Genomic DNA, 10,929 nt, shown 5'->3' with positions numbered 1-10,929 from the left:
CTACTGTTTTACAAAGTACAAATGATTTGCAATGGTCACTTTGTCGCATCCAGTGTGGACAGCCTCAAGCTGTTGGCTTACCTCCGGCCTTTTTTTCATAATTTAATTGTTTCATTTTTTTGGCTAGTAGAAATTATGAATGGCCGGTAACTTAAAAATTTAGTAGCCAAATTGGCTGGTGAGTGAAAAAGTTAATTTCAAACCCTGGTTGCCAGTGGTTTCTGGGTGGTTTCCAAGCTCTTCTAAAATATTTTAGAGCATTTTCATGCAGTAGCCTTTCTGGGTGATTGCTAAGTGGTTAGCGATTCTCCGGAATATTCCGGTCTCTAGACATGATAAGTCCCCTACTCTTTTCTCTTATTTTAAAGGGGTCATATGATGCGATTTCAATTTTTCCTTTCTCTTTGGAGTGTTACAAGCTCTTGGTGCATAAAGAAGATCTGTAAAGCGGCATCAACAGTATGGTGAGGGGCGTAACATTTCCGTCACACGCTTGAGGTATTCGGCCAATCACAACGCATTGGATAGCTGGCCAATCAGAGCACACCTCGCTTTTCAGACCGATTAGTTTTGTAAAAATCGACGCGTTTCAAAAAGGCGGGGCATAGAGGAGAAACAATAATGTACCGTATGTGGAAAATAATGTGTTTTTTGAACTTTAAACCACATAAACACATTTCATTACACCAAATACACCAAATAATGTTCTTTTTAGCAGCATCATATGACCCCTTTAACGTCCACAATGTGAAAATTGCAACAATTACTTCAAAAAGAAAGAATACACCTCAAGAAACCACACAATATGGGGCATCACATTGCAACAAAATAAAAACAATTAGTTAGTACATATCCTTAGACTAATATTCTGTTTCACTCTGTAATGTGTCACATTATGGTGGTTAAATATATTGCGAATGCCATTTTATGTCGTCTTTAAAGAATAGTAATGATTTTCTCATTCCAATTCATAGCATTCTGAACGATATAGGCAGACCCTCAGGCTGTGTCTGAAGCTAAACGTCTTTATCATTCCATGCATGTGAGAGTCGGGCAGAAGGTTGAGAGGATTTCATATTAAAGAGAATATAGTTAAGGACCCTAAAGTGATGCACCTCAGAGTCTGACATCACAGCTCAGGGTCAGATCTCCTCTCTGCGCCATTTTCCAACACAAAGACTGAACGAAATATATATCACCCCTGAGAAGAGCCCTTCAAAACCCACAACGCTGTTCTGTAAGCATACAAAGAGGGACAAGGTTACTTCAACGCCGCCTGGGCAGATTACAAATCAACCAAAGGCTTTTTCAGTCTGAGGTATTTAAAGAAAAATGAGCAAATCAAAGTATTCATATTCTGCTCTTGTATTGCGAAAGACGCCAGTAAACAGCAGTAAAACGGGTCGAGAGGACAACCATGAAATAAAACACAGTAATAGCATGCATTCATTAAAAAAACGACAGCATTAACCTAATTAAAAGAGCAAACATGGGGGGGGGTGATGACATTATCCAGGTTCAAAAACCTTGAGACATCAGCACGTACATCACAATGCACGCAGGCCGCATTTCTATTCCAGACTCGCATGCACATTACTTCTTTGTTTATTGTCAACAGGAATCTGTCTTAAATAGGCTGGAGGACATGGAGGTGGATAATGCCTTTCAACCAGGCAAAATAGATACTCAACCATATACACGCCTCCTGACCGATATGGACTTTTAAATGACTAACAGTCAAACAGATATGTAAAGAGCAGGGTGAGCAAAACTAGACAGAATAAAACACTAGTCATTTTGTCTTAATTGTGAAATAACTCGTTTTCTTGTCATTTTGTCATGATTTAGACACAGAAAAAAAGTGCCTAATTGTAATTAACTATAGGACCAAATAAATATAAACATGAATGAACATAACTTTTTAATTTGGAGTCTGATTGTTCTTATTATCCATTGCATTATCTGCATATAAATGACACTGTTACTTTTAAATATGTCAGGAAAAATTAGAAAAAACTGTAAGTTGGGATCATGAGATGAATAATAAGGCTTTCATACTAAAACTATTCAGATTCATTTTTGTTAATTAAAATAAAGCTGAAAAAGGTTATAGATGTAAGCTAAAATATAAATATTACACAAAAAAAATAAAATAAAATGTTGCATTGGCAATTAATCGAAATAAAATAAAAATGTAGTTGCTGTACTAAAATTACAAAACTAAAACTGAAATAAAAATAAATTAAAGCTATAGAGAAATATATTTTTTTTAAATGACAAATGACAAAAGCACATAAAATTACTAAAACTTAACCTAAAGTGAAAATTGAAAATAGTATACGCTTTCACAATGTGGTGCGTTCAGTTATAAAAAATAAATGTTTAATAAAACACTTTTATTTCACTTTATAACATCGTTCTGTAAAAAAAAAAAAAATTAAAGGGTTAGTTCACCCCAAAATAAAAATTAGGCTGTGTTTTACTCACCCCCGATGCATCCTAGGTGTATATGACTTTCTTCTTTCAGACGAATCCATTCGGAGTTATATTAAAAATTGTCTTTGAGTAATTTAGTGCATTCATTGTTTATATTAAAAAATTATTATAAAAAAAAAAATGTATGCAATTAATCATGGCCAGGCCCACACATATATCCATCTGAGAAATTCAAGCTTAACTTAAAAAAAAAACAAAAAAACTTAAAATACATTTTAATGAATTATTTTATTTAAATGGGTTTTTAATGCACAAAGTTTTTGCGCATATGTTTTGGCTTTTTCACAAGTTACAACATAATAACAGATTGTGAGAATTGCACTCTGAGACCATAAATTATAAATTTTTTATCAAATTAAAAAATTACAAAAGAAAAAATAGAATTCATTTGAATTCATTTAAAATTCATTCAAATTTTTTTATTTTTGTTATTTTTGTTTTAAAACTTAACTTAAATAATTAAAAAAATTTGTTCATGATTAAATCATAATATTAAATTACATTTATTATTAAATTCTTTAATACAATAATAAATACGATTTAAAAAAACATATTTTCATAAAGGCACGTCATGCCGATATTTCACTCATTCTGCTATACATGTTTTGTCATATTTACAGGTTAACATATAATTTCAGATTGTGAAAATTGCCCTCTGAGACCATAAAGATTATAATAACTTGCAATACTGAAGTGCAAATATTAGAAAATATTAGTTAAAAAAATTGGTCAGAACATTATTCAATAAAATTTAATCATTTAAAAATGTAATTATTAAGCCTTTTTTAATACAATAAGATTGTTTTTGCACAACAGATAAATAGGGCACAAAAAATAGGGATTCAGGAATTATTTGTTTTAATTTTAGTTAAAAATCATGCTGACCCCAGTCATTTCTATCATGCTGCTATACATGTTTTGGCTTACTCACAAGTTAAAATATAATTTCAGATTGTGAAAACTGGCATCTGAGAAAGAGAAAAACTTGCAATATTGTGCAATATTGAAGCTCACTGGACAGTATTTAAAGAAAAGAGCTTCAGGTCAGAGAAAGGTCATGCTGTACGTCCATCTCTTACGTGTCTCTGCTCAGGATGTGTCATCATATTTGAAAATCAAAACACAGCAGTGGATAGTGGCACAAAGTGCTCTGTTCAAATCTATGAATTTACAAGGCTGCAGTGTCCCCTGCTGGCTGCTGGCAGAACAGCTGATGTGGCAGAAATGAGCAGTTGAGATTGAATAAGCAGCTCCATTCACAAGACTGGGGTCAAATACTTTACTTCTCAAGAGCCTCACTCAAGACGAGAAACAGTGAGTTTAAAATGCACCATGCAAAAAGATATTTTAATACCAGAATTTAGACCATCTCTAGGGGCTACTTGCTGTGAGATGCACATCAGCAGAGGCATTGTGGGAAAAACACCTGCTTAAAAACGAGCCGGCCCTGTTTGCCATCGCAGAGTGAGAGTTGATGAATAATGAAACAGAACTTTGAGGGTTTAATAAAACAATAAGCCACGAGAAACTGCATGTTAAAGTGGTTTTACCACATTTAAAAAGCACTGTTAGGCACGAAGCAATGTGCACTTAAAACTCCCCTAACTGAATCGCTATAATACAAGGCTTTGGTAGACTTATTATTTTTAAAAAGGCCAGATATCCATGTTCAATAAATAATTACATTTTTATTATTAAAAGAGTTTGCAAAGGCTGTTTTAGAGGTGCTTTAAATGTGCCTCATTAAATCAGATTTTAACGCTAACATTTTGTTTTGCAATTAACTGACAGTAAAAGGGAAGTCGTGGCCTAATGGTTAGAGAGTCGGACTCGTAACCCAAAGGTTGCGGGTTCGAGTCTCGTACCGGCAGGGATTGTCGGTGGGGGGAGTGAATGTACAGCGCTCTCTCCCACCTTCAATACCACGACTGAGGTGCCCTTGAGCAAGGCACCGAAGCCCCAACTGCTCCCCAGGCGCCGCAGCATAAATGGCTGCCCACTGCTCCGGGTGTGTGTTCACGGTGTGTGTGTGTTCACTACTGTGTGTGTGCACTTTGGATGGGTAAATGCAGAGCACTAATTCCGAGTACGGGTCACCATACTTGGCCACATGTCACGTCACGTCACTTTCACTTTGATATTTTGAAATCATGGCCACACTCAACTTAAAAATGATTTAAAATCTTAGAAAAACTCTAATCCCATTAAAACAGGAAAAGGCAAGAAAGCTGATATGAATGTAATTGTTCGCTAATGCGTGGTATTGTTCATTCATATGCATATGCACACACTAATTAGGGCTGGGCGATATGGACAAAAAAAGAAAATAATAAAATTTTTCATATCAGTCAATATCGATAATTATCACGATAAATTTCAAATCTTTGTTTCTTTCAAGTTTAAAGCCAGATTTTTTGCTCCTAAGTGAAAGCTGTAGTAACCAGACCATTAATTGTGGTTTAAAAGTACTGTTTATGGTTAGAACATGACAAACACGTCATGTTTTTGAATTCTTTACACTTTTCCAGTCATTTTTCCTTAACAAAATATCTTAATAGAAAAATGTATTTCTAGTTTCTGCATGTTAGAATGAGTGATATTGTTTCAAATCATGAAACCGGTTTGTGTTGCCTGACTTTGATGATGTGTTTCTTCAGCACAGTTTGCAGTGCAGGCTGCAATATTAATATTACATTTTCTTGTCTCTTAGATATGCACATTTGACAGTAGCTTGAGTTAGGATGCAGATGTAAATTTATGTTCATTATCAAAAACAGTAACATCTGTAAAAATTGTAACAGCCTCATTTTTATATGGTGAAATTTAATTATTCTGACCGTTCCAGTTTTATTAAAATTAACCACTGGTCTTCCATAGTTAATGTAAAATGTAAGTATATGGTTTCTAGGTATTTGTATTAAAAACAGTTGTCTAAAAACATTAAGTATAAATGCTCAAAAGCTTAGCTTAATCACAAAAAGTACTGTAATTATATTCATTGCTCATTTAATACATGTCTACATTAATAATATAATTAAATTCGATATGAATATCCCACATTTCTGCCACAATACCATGGTGCAGTTAGTGTTACTACAGTAAATCCATGGTAAATGATGGCGATTTGTAGATTGAAAAATTATTATAAAAAAAAAAATGTATGCAATTAATCATGGCCAGGCCCACACATATATCCATCTGAGAAATTCAAGCTTAACTTAAAAAAAAAACAAAAAAACTTAAAATACATTTTAATGAATTATTTTATTTAAATGGGTTTTTAATGCACAAAGTTTTTGCGCATATGTTTTGGCTTTTTCACAAGTTACAACATAATAACAGATTGTGAGAATTGCACTCTGAGACCATAAATTATAAATTTTTTATCAAATTAAAAAATTACAAAAGAAAAAATAGAATTCATTTGAATTCATTTAAAATTCATTCAAATTTTTTTATTTTTGTTATTTTTGTTTTAAAACTTAACTTAAATAATTAAAAAAATTTGTTCATGATTAAATCATAATATTAAATTACATTTATTATTAAATTCTTTAATACAATAATAAATACGATTTAAAAAAACATATTTTCATAAAGGCACGTCATGCCGATATTTCACTCATTCTGCTATACATGTTTTGTCATATTTACAGGTTAACATATAATTTCAGATTGTGAAAATTGCCCTCTGAGACCATAAAGATTATAATAACTTGCAATACTGAAGTGCAAATATTAGAAAATATTAGTTAAAAAAATTGGTCAGAACATTATTCAATAAAATTTAATCATTTAAAAATGTAATTATTAAGCCTTTTTTAATACAATAAGATTGTTTTTGCACAACAGATAAATAGGGCACAAAAAATAGGGATTCAGGAATTATTTGTTTTAATTTTAGTTAAAAATCATGCTGACCCCAGTCATTTCTATCATGCTGCTATACATGTTTTGGCTTACTCACAAGTTAAAATATAATTTCAGATTGTGAAAACTGGCATCTGAGAAAGAGAAAAACTTGCAATATTGTGCAATATTGAAGCTCACTGGACAGTATTTAAAGAAAAGAGCTTCAGGTCAGAGAAAGGTCATGCTGTACGTCCATCTCTTACGTGTCTCTGCTCAGGATGTGTCATCATATTTGAAAATCAAAACACAGCAGTGGATAGTGGCACAAAGTGCTCTGTTCAAATCTATGAATTTACAAGGCTGCAGTGTCCCCTGCTGGCTGCTGGCAGAACAGCTGATGTGGCAGAAATGAGCAGTTGAGATTGAATAAGCAGCTCCATTCACAAGACTGGGGTCAAATACTTTACTTCTCAAGAGCCTCACTCAAGACGAGAAACAGTGAGTTTAAAATGCACCATGCAAAAAGATATTTTAATACCAGAATTTAGACCATCTCTAGGGGCTACTTGCTGTGAGATGCACATCAGCAGAGGCATTGTGGGAAAAACACCTGCTTAAAAACGAGCCGGCCCTGTTTGCCATCGCAGAGTGAGAGTTGATGAATAATGAAACAGAACTTTGAGGGTTTAATAAAACAATAAGCCACGAGAAACTGCATGTTAAAGTGGTTTTACCACATTTAAAAAGCACTGTTAGGCACGAAGCAATGTGCACTTAAAACTCCCCTAACTGAATCGCTATAATACAAGGCTTTGGTAGACTTATTATTTTTAAAAAGGCCAGATATCCATGTTCAATAAATAATTACATTTTTATTATTAAAAGAGTTTGCAAAGGCTGTTTTAGAGGTGCTTTAAATGTGCCTCATTAAATCAGATTTTAACGCTAACATTTTGTTTTGCAATTAACTGACAGTAAAAGGGAAGTCGTGGCCTAATGGTTAGAGAGTCGGACTCGTAACCCAAAGGTTGCGGGTTCGAGTCTCGTACCGGCAGGGATTGTAGGTGGGGGGAGTAAATGTACAGCGCTCTCTTCCACCTTCAATACCACGACTGAGGTGCCCTTGAGCAAGGCACCGAAGCCCCAACTGCTCCCCAGGCGCCGCAGCATAAATGGCTGCCCACTGCTCCGGGTGTGTGTTCACGGTGTGTGTGTGTGTTCACTGCTGTGTGTGTGCACTTTGGATGGGTTAAATGCAGAGCACTAATTCCTAGTATGGGTAACCATACTTGACCACATGTCACGTCACTTTAAAAACATTTATATTTGAATAAGATACTTACACTTCAGATAAATGCTGTTGTTTTAAACTTTCTATTCATCAAAGCATACTGACAAAAATATTTACATTAAAAATTAATTAAGAAGCACAACTGTTTTCAAAATTGCTAATAATAAATGTTTCTTGGGCAGCAAATCATTATATCAGAATGATTTCTGAAGGATCATGTGACACTGAGGACTAGAGTAATGATGCTGAAAATTCAGCTTTGCATCACAGTAATAAATTTTATTTTAGAATAATTTAAAATAGAAAGCAATTCTTTTAAATTGTAATAATATTTCAAAATATTACTGTATTTTTTAGATCAAATAATTGCAGCACTGAACTAAAACCTTAAAAAAATAACTAAAACTGAAATGAAAAAATAATAAAAACTATATGGACATATTTTTTTTTAAAAATACTAAAAATGATCAACAAAAATTACTAAACTGTGACTGATTCTAAATAATAATAATACTATAGCAGTATCTCAATGGTACTAAAATAACACATGGATAGAACTTCCAGAAAACAAATTTGATCCTCCACAGCAGAGAACATCATCTCAGAAAGAGCAGATCCTTTGTGTGCAAGAAATTACCTTGCCGTAGTAAGAGATGGCCTCCTTGTATTTCTCGATGATGTCCTCCTGACTCAGGCAGTTCTTGGCTCGGCCGATCTCAGTGCTCGTGTCTGCACTGATGCCATTGGTCGTCAGAGCACCTGGACAGGAAAACAAGAGAAACGACCATGAGAAATGCACTATGAAAGATTAAGAAAACAAGCCAATTCTGTACTCTGCATGCCACTGTAACCCTTCCATTCACATTACCTTATTTCTAAATGCTATAAAGCCCACAATAACATTAAAGATTTTTGCATTATGCAGCTCTGAGATATAAGATGCTGCAAATGAGTTCATTTGTCAGATGCAAGACCTGGAACTCGACAAGCAATCTCTTGAATTAAATATGAAAGTCATCAAGAAACATTTTTTTTATAGGAATGAGAAAAATAATCACACGCTCAGGATGTTTATTAAAGAAACAAGAGAACAAATTGACCCTATTTACTTTATTAATCCATGTCCCTGGTCGCATTGGGAACGATTCATCAGTGCATCATTTTTGATTTAACTTTAATAACCTCCTGGAAAGGATTTTCATAAATACTATTCACAAACTGCACTTTGCAAATCTGTATTTTGGGCCAAGAACTGTTGGTTTTACCTGGCCAACCGCATTAAAGAAATGAGAAATCAATTAAAAACAATTAAATCTTTTTATTTTATTATGTAAATTGAATCTCTTATCTTTATCACAAGAAATACAAATGACAGCAAAACACTGACCTCTAGTGGCAGTAAATAGCAGATGTTGTAAAGTTGTACTGTACTGTAAAATCCTGCAAGTCTAAATTAAATCCCCATGTCAAACCCATTAGTTACTACTAAAAAATTATGGTTAAGCGTTATCATCAAAAACATAAACCAATTTGATCAGTAAGTATCTGCACTGCTGATTTTTATAATGGATGTTTGAATCAGTCAAAAATCTATAAGAAAACACACAAAAATTCCCATCTAATGATAACAAGAGTGTTAGAAATCCAGCTGAAATCAAAAGTAAGAATTCAAATCCATGCACTGAAATCACTGTAGATATTTATTTTCATTGCTGTCAGATCAGAAACACAAAAGGCCACCCAAACACCTGCACACCTGCACAAGCACAACCAAGTAACTAAAACTACGTCACAATTGCACAAACGGGCAGGAACAAGAGCCATATCTTGAGCTACACATGTGCTTTACTGTACCTGGATCAATGAGAACTTCTTGAGCGCCTGAAGACGGACAGATAAACAAACAGAGAGGGAGAGACAGAGAGAGAGAGAGAACCTGGTTCACTCTTGGGCACAAGCAGCAAACAGTGTTAGTAGTACAGCACATATCAGGGCACAAAATGGTCTGTTATGATCCTGACATTGCTGAATGATCATAAAGCTGTCTATAGAGCAGTGGGGATGAGCAGACATGCAGCACGACTAAGAAGTGATGGGCTCGTTCTAAATAATGACCATTAGCAGACACTGAGGAAGCATGCAAGCTTTAAAAAAACAATATTCATTCTCTTAGTTCAGAATATATTAACAAAACAGTTTGTTTCTTTCTTTGTAAGAAACAAATCCATCATTGAGGCATTTTAACTTTAAATTGTCACTTCCAGCTAAAACATGAGTCCATAATCTATAATAATGCTTCATCCAGTGAAAAAGTCCGTCCTCCTCTGTTGCCCTCTCACATCAAAATCCACCGATATATTTGTTTAGAATTGTTTTTGTTTGTAAACGGTGCTTGCTCTGTGCATATTTCTCTCCCGATTCAACTTTTTCACAGGAGAAAGCAATATTATGGACAGAGGACTCGTATTTTAGCTGGAAGCAATGGTTTGAGATGGATTTGTTTCTTACAACACACAGCTTTCGCTTCACAAGACATTAATAGAGTCATGTGGATTACTTGTGAATAATTGCTATGTTTTTATCAGCTGTTTGGACTCCCATTCTGACGGCACCCATTCACTGCAGAGTGAATTTACTGGTGCACAAAGTGATGTAGTGCTACATTTCTCCAAATCTGTTCCCATAAACAAATAAACTCATCTTGGATGGCCTGAGGATGAGTAAAAAAATTTGTGAACTATTCCTTTAAGTCTTACTTAAAATATGTGAATGTCACTGGATTAGATATTAAAATATCAAACCAAAATGCATCTGCACAAATGCTGTGTTTTTGCTCTTCATTTTGAACAGCATCTATTTTTATCATTCATCATACACATAATTGTTGTGAAATATTTTACTTGGAAAGTGTCTATTTGTTGAAAAATAAATGCCATTTGATTTGATAATTTGTTATGCACCAAAATGAAATTCATTTCAAGTGTGCAAATACTTTTTGGAACTACTGTAGATGCAAATCTGTAGCAAAAACCCCACCACAGCGCATTAATTAGCAAATGAAACATGTAAACGAATATGCTTATTTATTAATGGAGTTAAAAGACAATGTTATAGAGTTTAATATAGAGGTTAATATGAGCAAATGAATATGATTTTTTTTTCATTATTATTTATTTAAAAACAGAAAAGAAAAATGGAAACAAAAAGAAAGGAAAAAAATTTCAAAAAGAAAAAAATACAGAAAAAGAAAAAGGAAGGAAGGAAGGAAGGAAGGAAGGAAAGAAGGAAGA

The 10,929-nt window shown here is 33.8% G+C and overlaps 1 protein-coding gene across 1 annotated transcript in view; it reads right to left on the bottom strand.

Moving 5' to 3' along the window:
* LOC107734018 (trafficking protein particle complex subunit 9-like) overlaps positions 1-10,929 on the bottom strand; it is a 181,729-nt gene that overhangs the window by 159,609 nt on the left and 11,191 nt on the right. Inside the window, exons 6-7 of the mRNA XM_016545874.1 lie at positions 9,494-9,520; positions 8,282-8,398 (exon numbers count right to left, since the gene is read on the bottom strand). Coding sequence (XP_016401360.1) covers positions 8,282-8,398; positions 9,494-9,520 — 144 coding nt within the window. The remainder of the gene's footprint in view (positions 1-8,281; positions 8,399-9,493; positions 9,521-10,929) is intronic.

Source organism: Sinocyclocheilus rhinocerous, unplaced genomic scaffold (genome assembly GCF_001515625.1).
Source record: "Sinocyclocheilus rhinocerous isolate Xijiao unplaced genomic scaffold, SAMN03320098_v1.1 scaffold430, whole genome shotgun sequence".
Taxonomy (NCBI): Eukaryota; Metazoa; Chordata; class Actinopteri; order Cypriniformes; family Cyprinidae; genus Sinocyclocheilus; species Sinocyclocheilus rhinocerous.
This window is presented reverse-complemented; position numbering and strand designations above follow the sequence as displayed.